General features: G+C 46.4%; 1 protein-coding gene across 1 annotated transcript; it reads right to left on the bottom strand.

Moving 5' to 3' along the window:
- Positions 1-89: 89 nt before the first annotated feature.
- Positions 90-21,088, bottom strand: usp54a (ubiquitin specific peptidase 54a; the record flags this gene model as incomplete). The annotated part of the gene is made up of 21 exons (XM_079280968.1): positions 90-697; positions 994-1,252; positions 2,679-2,795; positions 3,587-3,681; positions 4,052-4,974; positions 5,924-6,107; positions 7,014-7,133; positions 8,308-8,475; positions 8,809-8,936; positions 9,033-9,747; positions 10,470-10,604; positions 10,903-11,094; positions 11,389-11,557; positions 13,195-13,344; positions 13,455-13,601; positions 13,704-13,806; positions 14,112-14,194; positions 14,467-14,580; positions 14,720-14,854; positions 14,949-15,041; positions 20,924-21,088. The coding sequence occupies 21 exons, from the start codon at positions 21,086-21,088 to the stop codon at positions 90-92; spliced, it is 4,803 nt and encodes a 1,600-aa protein (XP_079137094.1).
- Between the last annotated feature and the right edge of the window lie 434 nt (positions 21,089-21,522).

The raw sequence follows: 21,522 nt of genomic DNA, 5'->3' as shown, positions 1-21,522 counted from the left end.
ATAGAAAGAAAAACAATCTTCATCTTGATGGATACATTTGGAACAGGACTCTGGGGGGGGGGGGGCCTGGACGTGAGCCTCAGGCCGGATCAGCTGACCTGGCGGAATCGAGCCACATACGCGCCACAGGACTGACAGTAGGGGCGTGGCGGCTCAGCAGGAAGTTGCTGGCAGAGGGAGCAGAGCTGGGGGTCCCTGCGGGGCCGGGGAGGCTGGTGGGAGTCGGCCCGCTGGAGGGGCTGGTGGTGGCGGGCGGCGCGGGGGTCCCAGGCGGAGCTGACAGTCCTGTAGTCGGCGTCACGCCGCCAGTCGGTCTCAGGGGGCACGTCCAGGCGGAGCGGCTGGGCGGGGGCCTCCCCCGGGCCCCTGAGGTGGTGCGGAGCGTAACGGATGGATCCGTTGACGTTACCGGGCAGCGATGGCTGCCGGTAGTGACCGTTAGTGGTGGTGTTGGCAGAACGGCGAGGGTGGGAAAGGGTGGCGTAGAGACTCTGTGGACCTGGCGGCTGGGGGGCAGGACCGGAGCCGGCTCTGGGTCTCGGGAGGGAGGCGGTGGAGGAGGAGGGAGGAGGCGCTCGGCGAGGAGCCCGGGGCAAAGTGCCGTAACTCAACGCGACGCTGTGGAGGCTTTGACCTGAGGCAGCCGGATGCCTGTCAGACAAAACCAGAAACTGCTGCTGGAGGCTCGGTCCAGCTCCTGAGGAGGAGGAAGAGGAAGAGGAAGAGGAAGAGGAGACGCAATTAAAACACAATGCAGAAAATCTGTTTTGTTAACAAAACGTTGACAGTGTCCATCCTCAGCCAGTACAGAGGTAATGAAATCTGTTGCGGTCACTAAGTAAATAAAGTTACATTAGATACGTCATGACATAAAAAAAGAATGAAGAAATCAGTGAATTGATGTTTTAATGCTTGGGGAATTTCAAACAACATTTATTTGCTGGTTGTTGTGGTTTGGGTGGTGCTGGTGGAGGTGAAGGGCCAGTATGTTACCTGAGTGTCCCCAGGAGGAGAGGCCCGAGTTCGGGGGCCGTGATGTCTGCATGGGAGGGTGCTGTGGAGGAGGTGCAGGAGCTGGGGGGCCGTGGTGTCGGGGTTGGTGGTGTTGGAGGAGGTGGTGGTGGTGGTGGTGGTAGGAGGGGTCTGTAGTGAAGGAGGGGGAGGAGGAGGGGACGTGCAGGGAGGAGGCACTTGGGCGACGGAGGAGGGAGGAGGAAGAGTGTCTGAGGGGGGGCCTGGGCACAGGGGGCTCCTTCAGGGCGAAGAGGATGGAAAAAAAGAGATAAAAGAAAATGATGATGGAGGAAGAATGGGAAAGGGAATAACAAGGAGGAGATGTGATGGAGAAAGATGGAGGAGGAGTAAAAACATGGGAAAAGGAAGGTAAGAAATGAGGTAAGAAATAAAAGGGTATAAAGATGATGACGAGGAGGACGATAAAACAAAAGAGGAACACGGGACAGAAAAGAAAAAGAAATACGTAGAATGGGAAGTGACAACAGATGTCAAAAGGATGGAGAGAAGTAAATATTAAGATGGTGGGGAATCAACAAAAAATAGAGGAGGGAATACAAATGTAAACAAGTTAACATGATGGGAAAAACCGTGAAAAATGGCACAAAATAAAATCCAGACACCTGTGAAAACCTTGTATCTCGAAGATGCAAGTTTCTTTTTTGAGAAATGGAAAAAAGGTGAGGAGGAGTTATTTTACTGCAAACCTGCATTTACTGATTTGTCCCCTTTGTTTTGGCTTTCTATTTACTTCTCAGAACACAGCGCTATGAGAGCGGTGAGAGTGAACCAGAACAGTACAGTTGTTACTATAAAGCAGGTCTGACGGATAACTGACGGGTCAATTTGTGTGGCGTCAGCAGTAAATGGTGATAAGTGAGGGCTTTAATGCCGTTCAACTGTTCAGAACTGCATTAAAGAAACAGAGCCGATTTTTCTTCATGTCAGCGGTTAAATCATTTATGCGGCTCACTGACTGCAGGTCAGAGTTCACCTTGTTTTTAGTTTAATACTCCTCCCGTGTGAGTTCAATGTTGCAGTGGGCCTTTAACAGATACAATCGACCCTCCATCACTGAGGAATGAAATCCTCCGGCTGAAGTGTTCCTCCCACAGACGGAGGATTTGACAGTTGGATATCTGGAGTCAAACCTCAGTTGTCGGTTCAGATCTGGCCGGCTTCGCCTCGCAGTGCCAAGGTTAAAAGCTGAATGGAAGACTAAATCAGCGATCAGTCTTTAATGCGCTGGCCCGAGGCGATTCCTGAGGGCTGAATACAAGATGGCTGAACGACAGCGGCAGCTGAGAAGAGGCAGTCTGAGAGAAAGAGGTTCTGTAGAGCAGCAGAGGCTGCTGCTGTACAGAGTTTTATATGTTCACAGGGTTTCACACAGAAGTGTTTTACTGCTGTAGAGGCATTTATGCACATGTACAGCACTCCAGCAGCAGACAGGCGGATTGATATTTACCATTCAGCACGACTTGCAGTGGAACAAAACAATGTACTGCTGTGGACAACTGTATATAAGTGGCCCTTTTTAAGTGTCTAACATGCGTTTTGCTGCTCAGAAAGTGAACCAGGCTGCAGTTACATCGTACAAACACTGCAGCAGGATGTTCAATGAAAATCAGTCGACAGTGTGTGTGTGTGTGTGTGTAACTTACACAGCTGTCGGAGGGGCTGAGGTTTTGGGGTCGTGACCCGATGCCGCTTCCACTTAGGCTGCGGGCGATGCGTCGCAGGTTAGCTGCGCTGTAGCTCTCGTCTTCACCTGACGGCAACTGCACAGAGGTAAGCGGGCAGCGGGGAATAACATTTTTACAAACTTCACTTTATCAAGATAATTATTTTCCTCCTGGTATCAAGGGTTCATTTTATTCATCCATAAACAATTACCAAAACGCAGAAAATAAATACCCACAAAATGAAACCCCATTCATTCTTCTTCCTCGTCAGAACCTTCCTCCTACATTATCGACAATGCAACTCAACTACCCACAGTTCAGTTGGACATTGCGGCGTGTTCCAGTCAGGCGTTAACCTTTGGGTTTGAAAAGTGAAGCCAATGCAGAAGTGCCTTAAACGTGCATGTTTCTCATGGCCAGCAGGGGGAGACTCCTCTAGTTGCAAAAATAAGTCAGATTTGATGGAAGTCTATGGAAGAAAATGACTCTACGCCTCACTTATTTACCTCAGTTAACATTCTACCAGAGTTTATTGTCTCAATCTCTAGTTTCAAGTCTTCTTAAATACAGCATGACGTTCATTTTGTGAATCATGGTCCCATTCAGAGTAAAATAGGCCATAAAGCAGAGTATGCTTCAGAAGCTGATGTAGCCTGGAACCTTTAGCCTGCAGCACAGTTCAGCAGCGGGCCACGAGGTCTGGTAAGTGTGGGTTTTGCTTCCCGTTTGTTTATCTTTGTTCTTTGAAAGAAAATCGTTAAAAAAACGGCAAGACCTAAAATGTAATCAGACTTAAGTCACAGAGAGGCATGTTAAGACATTAATAAAAGAAACTGAGCTCATGGAGCAGTCGTAAAACTGCCACACACACACACAGTCAGTCGTACCTTATGAGTTGTGACGGGTGTTCTGTAGGCGTATTTCTCGAGCTCAGCCGTTGGTGTTTTGGACCGTCCAGATCCTGACAGCATTCTCCTCACACCTACACACACACACACACACACACACACACACACACACACACACACACACACACACACACACACACACACACACACACACACACACACACACACACACACACACACACACGTTATTATCTATAGTGGATGCAGCACTAACAGTAAAAGTTGTCTGTAGCTGCAGATCTCACAGGGAAATAATCCTGACAAATCATCCCCCTGCTTTAATTAGTGTTGAGTTTTTTTGACGATAGCTTAGCATCAATTAGGAACATCAAGTTAACTTGAGATATTACTTTAAAACACAATATATAAAGTATTCACGGAGTTCTCCTGTTGTTGGAGGTTTGGATGCCTGAGCTGAACTTAACGTATTTCTGCAGTAACTACCTGGTTTGTTGTTGGTTGGTTGAGGACTGACTCCACGACTGCCCCGGTGCATGCTGGGAGCCAACAGACTGGCCTGGTACAGAGAGTCCAGCTCCGAGAGCTCCGAAAGCTCAGAGAGCTCCTCACCACGCACCGCCTCTCCCCCTCCTGGTGCATTCTGGGAGCCGTAGTATCTGTTGACATTTTCCGCCCAGCGCTCCACAGGCAGGGCTGCTCTGTAGTCCTGACTGGGGGGCGGAGAGGAGGGCGGGCCGGGCCAGCTCACAGCCGGCGGAGGGAGGGCATTGGAAGGGGAGTCTGGGGTTGAGTAAAGAGGGGAGCTGATTGGGGGGTCAACGGGAGAATCGACAACATCACATGGGTCCAGGTGTAAGCAGGACCAGTTCCTGACTGGGTAGGAGGATGGCAGTGGGGCAACCCTGGGGCTAGCGGTAGGGGGCGTGGTCTGTGGATGTCGGGTGGAATTAGGCGCCTCCTCCATCATCAGATGACACGTGTCATTGGTGTCAACAGGTGAAGGGGTTTGGGAATATGGCCTGGGTGGGGGCGGGGCCTGTGCTGGGATGGAGACAGGGAGCGTTCTGGTCCACTGGGCAGGATGCTCCGCCTCCTCAGATGGAGGGGGTGGAGCCAAGTCTCCCAGGGGGCTCTGCTCCCAGGTGTCCACGCACAGGGCAGGGAGGGACCTGGTGTTGGTGAGGGGTTTCCCAAAGAGAAAGCAGGGGCCTCCGGTCCTGCTGTTGTCTCTGGGTATACCTGTAGGGGCCCCGGCGCTGGAGCCGGTGTCAGACACTGAGTTTGTTTTGGGAGGGAGGGGCTTAACAAGGCAGGGAGAGAGAGGCGGGGCCTGTTGGTCCTGACTGGCAGCTGACTGGACGCCATGTCTCTCTGTCAAAAGTATTTGGAGCGAGAGAGGCTTTTCACTGCAGAGAGAGAGAGAGAGAGAGAGAGAGAGAGAGAGAGAGAGAGAGAGAGAGAGAGAGAGAGAGAGAGAGAGAGAGAGAGAGAGAGAGAGAGGGGAAGTGTTGGCCTGCAGTATGTTTGGAACAGATGGTTTCATTCGAGAGCTCGGGCTCGTTGTGTGTGTCAGTGTGTGTTTAGGAGGCTGTTTCCTGGAGTGTTGACCATCTCTCACCATGGCTCACACTCACATGAGCGAGTGGTCACGACAACACTTCTCTCCACATCAACTCTATTTCTTGCTAGTGCCCCCTGCAGGCTGCAGTGTTCATTACAGTCACAACTTAAAAATGTTGGACCAGAATAGAAAACAACATACTGAATGCTGCTGATTTCATGATCTTAAAAGGGGTTGTATGTCATTACTGATGTAGGTGTCATCTCAACGCTCAATGGGATTGGCTGCAGTCAGATTGCATCAGTCTTCTTGAATATGTCTCATTACAGTTGTTGCACTGACTGGGTTAAGCTTCATGAAGTCTTGGGCAGAGACGAAAACCAGAACTCTGTGGTACCTCTGCTCTCGCTGACTCTCAGGAGTATGTTCTTCTTCTTCTTCTTCAGCTGTAAATAATGCGGCCGAACATACTAGGCTCCTGCCACCCTAGACTGCGAGTCCACTTTGAGACCAGAACCTGTGCTCACCAATCGTAGGCGGTAACCTGCACTATAGTAGGAGGCACTGCACAGGAGTACAGGGCGGATGGATACACACAGACATGAGGTTGAAATCCATCATCTCAGTCGCCGAAAGAAAGCTAATAAGTGCATCTCTAAAATGTTATTATAAATGAGCGTTGTTTGGATGCTTTACCAGTTTGTAAAACAGAGAACGAATTTTATATTTTACACACGTGACGTTGCCGAGCGCTAATGCTACTCCTGATTGGCTGAGCAGACTACAGGTGGTACCTGGGCTGTTCCTGCAGCTGCTGCCCCTCCTCCTGTTGCTGCTGCGGTTGCTGTCTGATTGCCTCTGAGTCCTGCTGCTGCTGCAGTTGCATGCGTTGCTGCAGGCTGCGGGCTCTCCTCATGCAGCGCTGCAGCCGGCTGTGACTACTAGCTCCGCCCTCAGCTGCCACCAGCTGCAGTTTGGCTGCAGCCGGGTAACATGTCAACAGAACATACAAAACAAAAAAAACAAAGAGAGGAAAGAATAAATGAGGAAACAAAAGAAAGATGTCGAAAATAACTTGTTATGATGATTTCATGCAAAAATCTTAAAAAGCAAATATACACCTGACAGAAAATCAAATATCAGACATGAAGACTGTGTGTGTGTATGAGAAAGATCAATAACTCAGGTTTGGTTCTCAATGATGAAATTATATTCAGACAGAATGTTAAATTAACAAAATTATAAAGAAACATGTCGGCCAAAATGAACTCAAACACTACACGAGAATCAAACCGACGTTGGGCCCTGATTCCCCCTTCTGACCATTTTTCTTAATGAAAGATTGGTCAGCTGTGCAGGTGGAAGTTTGTTGATGTAATTGTACGACTGCTCACTGGACTTCTAGTTGATGTCTCCATGTTCCCAGAGATTAACTTGGTAAAGTGAAGTCGTGGATCTGACGGGCAAGATGGATGGATCAAGATTGTCTAAACTTCTTCTCGTCTTTATTTTTGATCCCTTAGATTTCTAATATTTGATGTTTTTCAATCTGTCTGTTGATGTCTCAGCATAGTTTTGCATTTCTTCATGTTTTTGTTGCTGTCAGGTTTTTGTGTGTCATGCTGCAGAAACAACACCAGCGGGGCTGTGTGTGTGTGTGTGTGTGTGTGTGTGCAATCCTCGGTGAGACACAAATACATTGGAATCTCATTGGCTGATGTCAAGCAGTCATCAGTAGGCCACTGTGCTGGCCCTGGTTGACATTAGCAACAAAGCAGAGGGTTGGTGGGCAGGGGGTGTGGTGACCTCATTCACAGTGTTTATTTGGTCTGAGGTACTGAATGTGTCTGCGTGTGTGGCAAGGGGGGAGTGGGAGGAGCTTACAGACGGCTTCGTTGACAGCCGACAGCACGGAAGCAACCTCGCCCGCCTGCTCCAGACGCACTGACTGGTCCAGCAGAAGCTCTGCCTCTGACACGCATCTCTCAAAGCCATCACCTTTACCTGCAGGACGAACACATGCACACTTAATGATTTTGCAGCTCAGTGACGAGGAAGGCATCCAATTCCTTCTGAAAGTGTCAATGTACAGCTCAGTGTCATAATGCACCTTTACATTTTCTAATTGGAACAATGGGCCTCATGCGGGAACCACTCGTAGGAACAGATTGTTCTGAAGTAGTTTGTACAAAACTCTCCTTATTCCCCAATTTTCTCCTATTTTGAATTTCCTCTTCTCTTCTGCTCCAGACCTGTTGTAGGAGCCATGTGCAACTAGGTTTTTCACCATTGGATTAGAATTTCTTACTTTGTAGACATTTTGAGAATGAAAACACCATGTATATAAATTACACTTCATAATTATGTTGAAATTATCCTGTTTGTCTCTTCAATTTGAATTACAGGATTATATACTTCTAAATGTATTCATGTCGTCTAACAATAGCAACGGCACACTCGTACAAGCCCATCGTACGGAAAAAAAGTAAGAGAAAGTTAATCCAAGAATACGAAGAATGTTCTTGCATGAGGTCCAATAATTCTGACAATCTGCTCTCAGACTGACATCAGCAGAAGACGGTGAATGAACGACAGAGCATCACATCCGTTAAGACTCCATTCATTGTTTATTTGTAGAGATGTTGAGGGACTGTGTTGATTGACAGAAATGTACCTTAAAGAAAGGCAATTAATACTCGCAATCGGCTCAAAATCAACTGCAAAATCTCAAAAACAACAAACGACATAACAAGTATAAAGTGGAGAGCAGCCTGGGTGCGCACACACACACACACACACACACACACACACACACACACACACACACACACACACACACACACACACACACACACACACACACACACACACACACAGGCTTTATTACTGCGTGGGTCATTCTGTCTTTTGTGTGGCGGCTAAGTCGGGCCCGTTCAGTTGCTCAATGAGGAACATTCCTGTTGTACGACACACACGCACACACACACCTACACACACACACACACACACACACACCAGATGACTGACAGTTGGATCAGTGGTGGACTAAATCTCTGTTGACTTACTGATATTCCCTCTTCCAGAGAAAGTTGAGTCCACATTTCCCATGATGCATTGTTAATACATAGAAATTGAAAGCATTACAAGTGTGTGTGTGTGTGTGTGTGTGTGTCTGTACCCTGGATCTGCAGCTGGTCCAGGTCCAAGTACTTGCTGGGTCGGGGGTTGAAGCCGAGCGCCGCCTCCTTCTCCTTCTCCTGCAGGCGGTGCTGCTCCTGCTCCCTCGCTCTCCTCTGCACCTCCTCCTGCAGCTCGTCCAGCTCGCTGCGGCCAACCGAGGGCGCTGCTTAACACACACACACACACGCACGCACACGCACACGCACACACACACACACACACACACACACACACACACACACACACACACACACACACACACACACACAGTCATCACTGGGAACTATGGCAATGAAACAGCCTATAGTGAGACATTCAGATCAGCTGATTCAATATTTGTCAGCTGATTCCAGTTTGACTGGTTGACAAGATGATTTGTCTCTCTGACCAACAGCAAGATGGAAATTAGTGTCAGTTTCAGTGAAACATCCACAACAGATGGAACAATGTATCTGGCTTCCTTTCCCTTAATTCAGATGAAAAGTGTTCGGACTCGTACCGAGGCTCCCCCTGCTGGAAGAGCTGAGCTCCTGCAGCAAAGCTCCACTGCTCTTTGACCTGATGTTCCTCCATGCTGGTCCTGAGGAAGAGGAGGAGGAGGAGGAAGGCTTCTTCCTGACACAATCCCTTAAGACAAGAGAGAGACAGTTAATATATGACTTAAATCACAGGGCCTTCATCAGTGGACCAACTGCTCTGGACCAGAACCTTCTGTGAGCTCACCTGTCGCCCAAGTTCAGGTCCAGGCTGACTGGGCTGCTGCTGTTCCTCTCGCTGCTCTCATATCCGCTCTCCATCCTCTGGATCAGCCTGGGAGGAGGGGGAGGAGGAGGAGGCAGCTCTGCACGTCCTGCACTTCCCCTTTCACTTGCAGGTCTACCTTCACCTCCTCTATGGCTGCTGGAGGTGGTGGGAAGAGTCCAGGAGGAGCCTGGCCTGACAGACCTCGCCTCCTCCTGGGCCGGGAAGGAGGCGTCTGCTCCCTCTGAGGCCGGAGCCCCACCGTCGTTGGTCAGGGAGGCTCCGAGCGGGCTGTATCCTGCCTGCCTTCGCCTCTCACGATTGAAGATGCTGTCGATGTTGAGTGCCTCCCTGCGGGGCCTCCACGCTGGCCGGTATCTCCCTGAACCCGCTCCACCCGAGCAGTTGGACTTGGACTCGCTGCTGGTGCTGTCGGCCTCCCAGTCATGGGGTTTATTGGAGGAAGGGCAGGGAGAGGAAATGGTGGCAGGATAGTGGTGGTTGTCGGTGGAGGAGTGGATTTCAGAGGCGAGGACGGCAGCCGGTAAAGACGAGGAGGACGAGGAGGAGAGGGGTCGGCTGTGAATGATGTTGCTCATGGTCTCTTTGAAGTCTCTGAGGCGACTAGTTGAGGATGAGAAGGAGGAGGAAGGTTTGGGGAGGTGACGAGGAACCTGTTGCTCCTTTAACGTCTCTCCTGGGGGGAGGAAAGAGGAAAGATGAGAGGGGGTTAAGAGAGTAACAGGAGGGAGATAAAAGGGGAGAAAAGAGGAACAGACAGAGGAGCAGAGTGAGAAAAGGAAGGAAATGAGGATAAGAGAGGGAGAGAAGCAAAGAGGACAGAAAGAGGAGAAAAGGAGGAAGAAATTGTAACAAAGTAGACAAGTGAGAACGAAAGAAAGGTAAAAAAAACTAAATATATAGAGACAAGTTGAAAAGTAAGATTACATTAGAGTGACTGCAGAAATTAATGAAGGAAGAGAGAACAAATGATTGAATAATAAAACATGATGACAGCAACACAAGTGCTCCTCCTGTGGTCACAAAACTGTATTTCATTGAATCCTACTTCCCATTTCCTAATCTATTGGTATAATTTATGTATTAGATGTAAAAGTTTATTTTTTTCAGCTCTCAAATGTGACGCACGCTATATATATATATATATATATATATATATATATATATATATATATATATATATATATATATATATATATATATATGGAAGACGGCTCCTAAAACAACCAAATTGAAGGGATCCTTAAATACAAGCAGATATATCATTTTCAACATCAAAAATCCAGTGTTGGTTGAATTTCGTTCAACGTGTTCAATAGTCTGCCCAGTAGTTTCCTCTCTGCCCTGTGACCGGCCCCTGTGCCCCGGCCCCTGATGAGCACAAACACCCCTGCCTACCCTCACTGTGGTAACCAGCCGACGGGGCTTCGTTGTCGAGTTTAGATCGCCGGTGGCGGCTAGAGCTCCGCCTCCTATCCCCGGCCCCGCCTCCCTTCCTCAGAGACTGGTGCTGCTCACTGTCCGTCACGTGGCCTTAGCGACAAGAAGCATGGTAACAGATGTTTACAGCATGGTCACCACATCATGCGACACAAAGTAAAGACGAATGGCAGAGCGTGAATGACTGCACAGCAAGGTCGTACAGGAAAATAAAAACAATACAATCAAATGTATTCTTTGCCTTCCGAAGATCGTCAGGCACATCCGTCCCTCAATCTCATCTCTTGAACTTTCCAACCAACGCCTCACTGGAGGCATTACTGTACCTCACTACCATCTCATTTCTAGCCTCCTATACTTCACCCGGGCACCTTTTTCTCCTGCCACCCACCTACGGTATCCAGGCTGCAGCGCGAGGTGTGCAGGGGTCCGTCGGGGCGCTCGGTGCAGATGATGGTTCCCTGGGAGTCAGAAGAGTAGTGACTGGCCTGGGACTCATGGTGCGAGTGGGAGGGCCGTCGGTACGAGTAGCTCTCCGTCGACGAATCGGTGCGAGTGTCGCTGGAGATTGACTGCTCGCGGCCTGGCCGAGCGGGTGGAGGGGGATGGGATTAGTAAACAAGTCGAGGCGTCAGTGGGGATGTGCTCATATACACGCACACACAAACATACATCATATCAGACACGCCTGAACATCAATGCTGCTACAACTACTCCTCCAACTACTCCTCTAACGGTTAGCTTTCTTTTAGTTCCCTCAGTCTTGTCTGCCATAGTACTATTACTACTACAACAACAAGTACTACCGTTTCTGGTTTAGTTACCTGAATGTTTGCGGTTGTGCTACTACTACGACTCCTAGCTGTGTTGTAGTTACCCGAGTCCTCGCTGTCGTAACAGGCCTTGTTGAGGTGGTGGAGGTCGAAGCGGGAGGGCAGGTCCTGGACAGACACCGGCGTTCCCCGCGGGTCAGCGTACAGCAGCAGCAGAGGCTGGTAGTGGCCCTTGATGCAGCGAGAAACCACGTCCTTCCACTTGGGACCAATCTGAAGGGGAGCGACAAAAACACAGCGGAGAATGAAGCCTGAAGGACACGGTACAAGCTGAAACCGGGACCTCTGCGTAGCCTCACACCTCTAATGTTGAATCAGCATTTCATATCTTCTGCTGCGCAGTTCATTTTCAGGTTGATGTTAAAAGTTTCACTAAAGTATCACTAAAAAGACTAATTGTGCCGTCACAGACAACAAAAGAGTAAATTCAGATCTCAATTGAATCTTTGAGTTTTAGGTATTTTTTTTACTTTTTAAAATTGTGTTAAAGGTTGAACCTAATTAGATTCAATTAGGGATTTAAAGTACCCAAATAAAGGTATTTTAACCTAGGTAGAGACAAACAGTACTAAGCCCTACTGACCACATGTTGAGAAATAGTATTATCCTTTATATATATATATATATATATATATATATATATATATATATATATATATATATAAGCTTTTCCACATCAAACCATTGTCGGAAATGAATTTACCAGCCGCAGTAAAGACGTCCTGTTCACCTCGAAAACACTGCTCGGCAGCTAAAACAGTGACGGCAGCTGCAATTTTGGAGGCGGTTTCATCAGGCTGTTGGAAAGGAAAATGTCGTCTTCCTGCTTTCTGTCTGTATGTTTTGTTTGTGAAACAAATCTTCCCGCTTGTTATTTCAGCGTTTACTCCATTTTCCCAGCACCACCAAAAAAGAAAAGTCCTCGTTCACCTCCAGATCTGCTCAGATCTAACAGGACGTCCCGAAATCCCAAAACTCCGACCCGTCTGTAAACCATGTACCGCTCAGAGTGTGAAAAAATGTGTGCGTTTGTACAAGTGAAAGAAAGAGATGTGTGAGCAAAAGCTGTGGTGTGTGTGTGTTGACCACACCCTCGGGCATGTCCAGCTGGACAGATCAACAATAGAGGGATATCCTTGTTTTCGCAACCAGTAGAGAGAGAGAGAGAGAGAGAGAGAGAGAGAGGGAGTGGGGGAATGTGATTTCTCATGATTCCATCAATGTTATTAGAGTACAGCCATAATAGAAAAGAGTAAAGTAAAAGAGGAGAAGAAGGTAAAGAAAAGAGGTCAGAGAGAGGTGTGAGAATGAACAGAAAGAGAGAGAAAGATCACGACTACAACATGAGGTCATTTCCTTTCCTTAAACGGCCGACACATACTCACATTTGTGCTTCTATACCGGCAATGACCCTCAATAAATACCCCAGTGGTGGAGCTCATTTCAGTTCCTTCATATACTGCTTGATATCTTGTGAATTGAATGAGAATTTGAACAAAGAAAGCACATTTGTTTAAGATCACCAACTCTACTTTAAAAAAAGTATTTCTGTTAAACTTTAAAAAGTTTGTCTTGAGCTGCATTAGTGGGCCAATCAAATATCGCATTAAATCCCAGAGCGATTGCAGCGATTGGCTGCGAGCAAAACCTTACAAATTGTATTTTTCTTTTCTAGATCTTGGCACAAAAAGGATTGATTGCAGGTATCGTTTGACGTATAGTGGTACTGGTTTATTTCGATATATTTTGATACCCAGCCCTAAATAAAAAATATTTGATTGACTAATTATCTTAATCATTGTGCCCTACCACCAACACCTCCTTATGTCACCATGCATGTCTGAATATACCTCCTTGACGTGTGCATCATCGAAGTACATCCATCGCCGGATCTTTGTCTGGAAAAAGAAGGTCGAGTAATGCTTCCCGTAGTAACACACCATGCCGACCAGGTAGAGCTCGGACTGACGAGCCTTCTCCTCCGTCACCCTGTAAAACAACTGAGAACACAGAGAAGAAGAGTTCAATGAAGCAGCTTCACTGATGTTCTAACACTGTATGCTGATGACTCAATGATGTACATCAATGTGTTTGTTTAAAAACTTCATACATCCCCGAGACGCAGGCAGGTTCCCAGGGTGTGAATGACGTCCTCAGCGAGGTCCGACTGCTCGGAGTCCCAAACCAGACCGATGGTGATGATCTCCGGACTGTTGAGGAGGACACGAGCTATCCTGAGCTGCTGACCACACTGACTCTGAAGAAGAGGAGGAGGAGGAACATGTAACAGGTGCAAATCTTTACATCTGAGAAGCTATAACCATTTGATGAATAATAATTTGTTGTGAAAATGTCTCACGGGACAGCTGCGCAGGTCTCCCATGCTGGCGTTTCGCAGCAGCTCCCCGAACATGCCGGGAGTCGCCTTCTCCCTCGTCTCCAACATCTTCACTGCCTGGTTACTGAGGAGGACGAGGAGGAGATATTACCTTCACAGCTCTAGTTTATGACTTCCATGGTATTGTCTCTGTCATTCGTTACATTTACCATCACATGCAAATCACACACAAAAACATACTTAGCCTTATAACTAAAACCACCTGTGTGTGTGTGTGCCATGATGAAGAGAGCGATAAGTCGGTTGCCTAGGTGACCCTGAAGTGTAACCTAGCGACACGAGTGCGTGTGCGGGGGGGGGGGGGGGGGGGGGGGCAATTTCCCTCTTCTGAGATAGGAGCTAAAGATAGAGTCCCACACTAAGACTTACCACAGAGAGGTGGTGGAGATGTAGTGGACCATCTGAATGAAGGGTAGAGGGTCTGAGGACGCTCCACAGCTGCTGCACACACACTGACACACACACACACACAGGTAAACATCACATCTGGTACTGTAATTTAGACATTTTGAGAACAAGAGCTTGATATGATATTGAAAATACACCTCAACAGATCGTGTGATTTTATATTTTGAAGATATTTATTTTATTGTTTTATTTTGAAGACTTTTTTTCACCTGAAAACTTTGAGAAACAAACTTCAATACACTCAGGTTTAATGTTTTTTTGTAATTTGTTTCCGGCGGAGAAGAACTCGGCAGGTGAACACTGTTCTCAGTCTCACCTGTTCGTAGAGCGTCATAGCAAACTTCTGGTGGGGGATGCAGTGTCTGGCTGTGCAGATGTCTTCTTTGGTCTCATCTGCAATGTGGAAGTGGATCCTCATCAGGATGTTTTCCTGCAGAAACACATAGAACAGCAATGATCCTCAACTGTTTACAACAAAAACAGTTCCATTGTCCTTTAAATACCTCCCACTACTAACTATTGTACAGTGATGAGTGAAGAAGCACTGCATGAAGTGTCTGTAGTCTTACAAAGCACTCTGCAGCGTCGTCCATGATGCCGAGCTGAAACCTCTGCTCGTCCTGGAAGGTTTTGGCGAGCGCGCTGCGAAGAGCGTCCGACGGTAAAACTCTCTCACTGCTGTACTGAAACTGAGCGAAGATACTCTGAAGAACGAGGGGATACGGACACATGGAGAGTGTTAGAAACAGGGAAGCTGGTCCGGGACCAGATTCACACATCAGTAAGAGAGGTTCTCACCTTCAGAGCGCAGAAAATGCACGAGTCCTCCATACACTTATGAGTCGTCAGCTGGCGAAAACTACGCCTGAAGATATCGAGGTGCCACAGAACCTGAGAGACAGAGACGGAGGGATGACGTCAGTAAACACAAAGGAAATAAACACACACACACACAGGTCACCATTCAAGGTGCAACAGATGAAACGAAAGAAATAAGGAGGAAGGATCGGAAATTCCACTCAGGATTTAATAAAAACTGACAACCCTTCCATAAAGATCTCCCTCACTGGTGTACTGTATCCCCCTCCCCCAAAAAAACAGAGTCAAAGCAATCTTACTTCAACAAATACCTGCCAAGATCTGATCCCAAAATCTCAGCAGACAAAGAGCAGGAAATAAAGACTTTACAGTTTGAAATAATCCTGGTTTAAGAGTTGGAAAGATCCTCAAAAACCCTTTCTGTCCACAACTCTGAAAGAAAACCATCTTAAAAAAAATGTTTACAAAACAAAATGATGTGGACTACAAGGAGAAAACTGGATTCTCTCCAATCAGAGTTTAAGATTTGAAATCCTTAAAAATCGGAATAGATGTCTCAGTCCTGCAGCGGCCGCTCTGCCTCCACTAAAAGGCTCAACGTGACGCGAGATACCGGCCAATCACCTGTCAGCACAGTCACACTGGCACCGCTGTTGAGACCACAGCCGGCCAATCAGACAGCTTTTATATTCAAGTGACCTGAGGACAAGCTGAAATGTGTGTGAGAGAGAGAGAGTGAAAGAGACTGAGTAGAGACATGAAAGAGTGTGAGTGTGTGTGTGTGTGTGTGTGTGTGTGTGTCAAACTGTGTTCATCACTCTCTCCATCTGCTTCAGGAAACCATCTGGCCTCCTGCGTGATGAAGAGGAGTGTGTGTGTGTGTGTGTGAGAGAGATGGAGTGTGTTAAAATGAGAGTAATGTTGAGAGATAAAGTGTGTGTGTGTGTGTGTCTGTGTCAAGACGATAAACAGGGTAAAAAAGACAGAACATGATGTGTCACATGTCAGACAGAACAAATGTCACAAAAGTTATGTTTTCATTCAATTGTCAAGCACATTTTAAGCAAACTTTTGAAAAGAAATGTGAATAAGTCACACTTCTATCAACCAGTTTGGAGCGAATTAACTCGGCTACAGGCCACGTATAAAAGCACGGTGAAGAATATGTGAGTATTTGGTGCTTTTGTCGTCATATATGATCGTAAAGGAAATGTTTTTGCGTTTTGAACCGACAGACGCACAGAACAAGCTATTTGAATCCACATTGATTGCAAAAAAATTTTTCCGGAATAAACAAATGATTAAGAAAAAAGGCAGGAAAATTGCTAAACTTGCTAAAATCTTATCTCATCCACTGAGCTGCAGCAGTTACAGTGTTAGACTGAACAGCCTCCTGCGACACAACACCGTGACAACAACCACACCTTTAGTTTAGAGGTCCGACAGCCTGCTATCACATCTAAACAAAATCATAACCATCATCATTACTATCATCAGTTACTACTATGGTGTTGCAGCAGCACAAGGACAGAAATATGTTCAAATAAACAGAGAAAGACAGAAAAGGAAAGGCTGCGACTACGTGTGAACGAGACCAAAGACGTCACAAACCATCGGACAGATCTAACGATCAGAATCTTGATTCACAGAAGGTAAACGGTAAGGTGTGCCAATTAAAGTTCTGTATCAGTTTCAGACAGGACCTTTATGGAACAGAGCTGTTCAGTCTGCATGCACCGAGATCACATGGAGTCTCCTAAACCATGACACACACGGATTTTAACCAGCTGTGACGGCGGGTTGTGAAGGCAGCCAGAGTTTTCATAACAGGATCAGAAACCAGCGGCACAGAAACTCTGTTCCAGCCGCAGATGAAAACTATTTTATTTAACATTTTCATGTGAAAGCGTTTCATTCAGTTTATGTACATATTCTGTACCCGTCTGCTCAACCCGCCATATTTACACAGCTCATAAGAATATATTTGTTTCTGTCCAGAGGCTTCGGGAGACGACTCTCCTGCTGAGCAGCAGGAATTCAGACATGGAGGAATTTTTTCATCACTTTATTAATGAGAAGGATCTTTAAAAAGAGCCGCAGCGGTACGGAGGTCAGAGTCGGGTACAGTTTGACTCCTTGCAGTGATGAACAATTATTTTACCAAACAGAACTTTGCCTCAGTTTGACGCATTTTTTTCTGATCAAAGTGAATGTGTGTTATAAAATGTTGTAAGACTACAAGTCATGAATGTACAGAACACTGGACTAGAGCTGGAATCAGACTATATTTCTAATCGATCAATCTTTTCTCTCGCTTCAGGGGACACACACACACACGTTGGAATAGAAGCCCTGTGGTGTGAATCTGGTACATCTTTGGACAGGAGTCCTCAGTGAAACATACTGTGGTGTCAGCACTTTGGGTGCGTTTGTTTTCTTCCCTCCACCCACCCACCCACGAGGTCCAATATGTTACTTTATTCCTGCAGGACGAAGCAGCAGGTCAGCCAGGTAATGAACCTTCAGCACAGAGATGTACAAGACAAATCCTGTATACTTTCATTATTAAATCATTTCATCTACAAAATGTCAGAAAACAGTGAAACATTCCCGTTATCATTTCACACAGCCCGAGGTGAGCTCTTCAAAGGTTTTTCTGTCACATCAACAGTCAGATATTCACTTTAATGTGACAAATAAACGCATCAAGTCATCACATCTGAGATCAACTAATCGCTGCAGCTCTCGTTTCAGTTCTTTTTATTTGAAAATCAACCTGCAGAGGAAATTCATCACAGTGAAGCGTCATTATTCAAGTGTTGGCTGTTCAACTTAAATGAAATCACTGCATGATGACGCAGACATTTGACACCAGAACAGGAACCTCATTAGTGTCAAAAACATACAAGACTTGTGACTCAAAGCCATCTGGTGCAGCAGGGATGAGACAGCGGGAGGACGGCTGGAGCAGCAAGCTGTGAGGGAGTGTCCGTCGAGAGGGTAGACCACCGAGGACCGGGGGAGGCCGCACCGTGGATTCTGATGAAATCTTTAAATATCTGAAGGAGGTGCGTTCTGGTGACTCTTAAACACACTCAAAGGACTAAATAAGGTTTCTCAACGTCGACTGAGATGGATGATATTTCAACACTACAGTTGAACAAATACAAATCTCCTGCCACAAAAGCTTGATTGAGGACAGTCAGAGAGGACTACTCGATGCTTTTGAATGGTCTTTCATGCTTTTAGGTTGTAGGAAGGCCTCTCGACAATATATTAAGAGTTTGTTTTGGCGAGTAATTGAATTACTGTCTCATTAAATAAAGTCAAACGAAGCAAAATCGGAGCGCTGGATGTCGTGAGCAGCAGGGAGGCTGAAGATGTGTGAAGAGCAGAACTAAAGGCCTCAGCTGCTTGTTACCACAATGTGCTTCCTCTTCGCTTTGTCTTCATCACATGTCGGCGCTGCTAAGCCTCCTGATGACTCTCTTGTTTGTCTGTCCTTTGATTTTGTCGACAACTGTTCTTCCGATCATCGTCACACTTGGCAGGTGTGTTACTGAGGACCCAAGGAAGTGCAGTGTTGAGTACGAGCTCTTGAGATCTACGGGACTTATTTATTAGTAGTGTTTTAGCAAAAGCCAATCGATGTACTATAATTACCTCTCCAATGGTTTTTTTGTGTAGTTCAACCACGAAGGATTGACAGAAAACAACGCAGCTTGTAATCCAGTGCAAGCGTTAGTAATTTGATCTGATTGATACCAGCAGCCCCGTTTACTCTCCTGCAGCAGAATCAGCGCTGGATTAAGTTTCTGCTCATTCTAACAAAACACGTCCTGCTGCTGCTGCTTCACATTCAAACACTTCAACTGAAACACAGTTCATTGTGAAACAGTCACAGGAAACAATTTGTTCTTTAACATTCTGTCAAACTCACGAGGCACATGAAAAAAAGATCAAAATCGATGCAGCAGGACCAGAGATGTTGTCCTTTTACATTCCACACATTCTCCCTCCTCGTCAAAACCTGGTGCCTACATATCCCACAATGCAACAGGACATTTATCTGACATCACAAGGTGTTATACTACTTTTAAAACATGTGCAGTAGTACTCACCAACACCTGCAAATATCACCGAGATGTGAATTCAGTTCCTATTTAAGGTTTACAACTCTATACAGATTAAGGGTTTCTACTGTTGACAGATGACACCGTGGCGTCTGTGTGCGGTGACCTCTGACCTCTGACTATTGCTGCTGAGCTCACACTGAGCTTCAGTTGAACAATGCAATGAGTGTTTCCTCTTCAGCAGAGTCTGTCATTTCAGCAGCAGCCCCACCCTGCAGGGTTAATGAGCCAGCCTCCGTTTGGAAACCAATAATTACTGCTCTCGCACCGTCTCAGCTCTAATTGTCGAGGCACACAACACACCTCCTCCTCAAACTGCTATTTAAAAAGCCGAGTCATGAATAAGTGTAACGTGCATTCTGGGAGGTGTTACAGGCTCCTGGAGGAGGCTCATTACAGGCTCACATAAGCATGGAGGAGATTATTATGGGGTTAGGGTTATGGGGTTGTTATGTGGATGGTGCAGCCATCTGTCTGACTGCTGTTTACCAACCACAGCGTTGCCTGATTGACTGGCTCAAAGGCACTGTGGTGAAGCTTTCTGTCAGCATCCACATCGGATGCATTCAGTCAAAGTATTGCAGAGTAATACTGACGCACATAGAAGCCCCTTTACACAGATACTGCAGTCAGAGAGTCTACAGTGTTAGCAGCTCTGTGAAACAAACGCATAACAATCCGTTTGTTTGTGTATTTTGAACAGACAGTAGTTAAAGTGTCAAAGACAGACAATCTCCTCTTGCTGGGGACTGATGGAGTATTTTTCTCTCTGTCAACTTTGGTAAACTCTTCAGGCTATTATCATATTTAAAGCAACATTTCAAACACTTCTGTATTACACTGAACTAATACTTTCCCAAAAGGAAACTATTCACAATGGTCTATGAAACTGATGTATTTCCATTGACATCCCCTACAACCGGCACACCGTCCGTGTGTATAACACAACTCTCTCACTCTCCGTTGTTGCTGAACAGGAACCTGCAGGCCGGTCTTATAGCTCCGCCGTAACATTTGCTTTCACCAGAGTGTGACCGACTAGGACGCCAATGCGCTTGTTGTGCTAACTTCAGCACATGTTGCTAACAGCCTACAGCTAAACGTTTCAAGAGGGAACTCGCACCTGTGAACTGTAGTTCAGCATTACGTGCACCAATCTACAGACTCTGTATCCTGCGTAACCCTGTACCGAGATGGTTCTACACAAATACAATAACCTTTACGGTCCTAGAGTTTATCTGCATGCTATTGTTTCAATTCATTTGTTTCAATTTTGTCAAAAACAAAAAGTGAAAATGTCTATCACAGTTTCCAGTCTAAGGTGACGTCTTCACATTTCTCATTCACTCAACAGATCAATACACAAAAGCATTTCAGTTACGTAATTAATGGAGTCTTGAAATAGTTGCCGATTCATTTTCTGTTGATCGTTTCAGCTCGAAACTGAATCTTTGGGCTTTGGACAGAAGAAAGCAACTGAAGACATCACCTGGGGCTCAGAGGAAACTGTGTTACAGACCAAAATATGCATCAATTAATCTGGAAGATACCGGCAGGTTAATCAATTATGAAAACCATCTTAAATTGCGGCCATAATTTATTCAAATCGATTAATATCGCTGTCTTCAAACACTGTTTTCCACCTGGACCTGAGAGGGAAAGTCAGCATGTATGCGCTACAACAGGTACACTGAGCTTCCTGTCAGCGGTCAGTACACGTGTTCACTCAACACGGGGTCAACCGGTCAGAGAGAATGTGCATGTGTGTGCGTGAAAGAAGGAAGTCAAGAGAGAAAGAAATGACAGAAAGTGAGAGTGTACCTGCAGGGCGCTGTTCAGGAAGCAGCTGTTCTGTCCCGGCTCGTTGCTCAGCCCTTTACTGGGAGCGATGGACGTCATGGTGCGAGCCGTCAACATCCCCACACCACCATTGCTGCCGCCAGCGCCGCTTCCACCTGACGCGAAGTAGTTCCTCTTCCACGACATTTTTCCCGCTCTCTCCTCTCTTCGCTCTCCTTCGTCGTCGTCTCCCGGCCTCGCTCCTAGCAGGAGTCAGCTTCCTGTCTCCCGTTCTCGTGTCGAGGGAGACAGAGACATGTCCTCCGGCGGACGGGAGGATGAAATTCTAAATATGATGAAGACTCCCAACAACAGAATGGACAAGAGCAAGAAGAAGAAAACACACACAAAAAAAAAGTAATTCTGCTCCGAAAAAGAAGAATGCAAATAAAGTCCTCAGTAAAAGATGTAGTTGAAAAGTGTAATGTTTTTTAACTAATCTCTACCTTCTGCATTTTTTATTCCAAACACTGCACTCAAATATTGAAAAACTTCCCAGGATATCCAGTTCTATATCTCAGGTTTCAGGTCCATACAGTCCAACGGTTTTCTGTGTGAACTTCCTGTGCTCTTCTTCTTTA

Source organism: Melanostigma gelatinosum (assembly GCF_949748355.1).
Source record: "Melanostigma gelatinosum genome assembly, chromosome: 12".
NCBI lineage: Eukaryota > Metazoa > Chordata > Actinopteri > Perciformes > Zoarcidae > Melanostigma > Melanostigma gelatinosum.
The sequence above is the reverse complement of the archived record's forward strand: the minus strand, read 5'-3'. Positions and strand labels throughout refer to the sequence as shown.